Here is an 826-nt window from a genome sequence, read left to right as displayed (position 1 = left end):
CTATGAGGCTGAATTGTGAGGCTATTTGACATAAGTATTCACGGTGCACTTCAACAATGTGTTCCTAGGGGGGCACTATATGCAGTAGTAATAGACTGGTTTGATACTTCTCAGCAAAAGGCATACATCCATCCTGGCAGCCTTATTGAAGGGCTGAATTGTGAGGCTATTTATCAGTCTATAAAATGATTATACATTAACTGTTTTCATCATTTAGCAAACAACGGTAAAATTCAATTATTCAACGTTAAAAATTCTAAAAACAATTGCATTCGGATGTAATTTACAAAACAATGCTAGATATGAAACAATAACATTTTAATATCAATTAAAAGTTGCTATAAAATGATTACACATTAATTTTTGTCATCATTTAGCAAACAACGATAAAATTCAATTATTCAACGTTGAAAATTCTAAAAACATTCCATTCGGAAGTAATTTACAAAACAAAACAATGCTAGATATGAAACAATAACTGTCTGACACCAATTAAAAGTTGCTAAGAGTTTAAGTTAAGAATTCGATTTATGAAGAAGTCTTACTGTTTTGGCAGGTGAACTCGTTCTCCCTGCAGCTGTCTTTAGGCGGGCAGGGCTCGTTGGTGATGCAGGGGCGCGTCTCGTGCAGGTCGGCGGGGCAGCCGTGCCCCTTGAACTGGCTGGGCCTGATCACCAGCCGGTCCCGCTCCTGGCCATGGAGAAAAAAAAAAGAAAGAAACCCGTAAGGCCATGTTGATTTGATTATATGGATGACATCCTCCGGAAGCCCCAAAACTGATGCGCGCGTGCGAATAAAAAAAAGTTTAGTCAAAAAAAAAGTAAAC

General features: G+C 38.1%; 2 protein-coding genes across 2 annotated transcripts in view; both read right to left on the bottom strand.

Annotated features, from left to right (window-relative positions):
- Positions 1–826, bottom strand: part of LOC109475983 — a 32,416-nt gene that overhangs the window by 26,468 nt on the left and 5,122 nt on the right. The gene's annotated exons all lie outside the window — the stretch shown is intronic.
- The window catches only part of LOC109476028 (complement component C6-like), a 14,274-nt gene that overhangs the window by 10,041 nt on the left and 3,407 nt on the right, over positions 1–826 (bottom strand). Inside the window, exon 4 of the mRNA XM_019776840.1 lies at positions 546–690. Coding sequence (XP_019632399.1) covers positions 546–690 — 145 coding nt within the window. The remainder of the gene's footprint in view (positions 1–545; positions 691–826) is intronic.

The sequence above is a fragment of the Branchiostoma belcheri genome, unplaced genomic scaffold, assembly GCF_001625305.1.
Source record: "Branchiostoma belcheri isolate BF01 breed outbred unplaced genomic scaffold, Haploidv18h27 scaffold36, whole genome shotgun sequence".
Lineage (NCBI taxonomy): Eukaryota > Metazoa > Chordata > Leptocardii > Amphioxiformes > Branchiostomatidae > Branchiostoma > Branchiostoma belcheri.
Note: the sequence above shows the minus strand (reverse complement) of the source record. Positions and strands in the feature narration are given on the sequence as shown.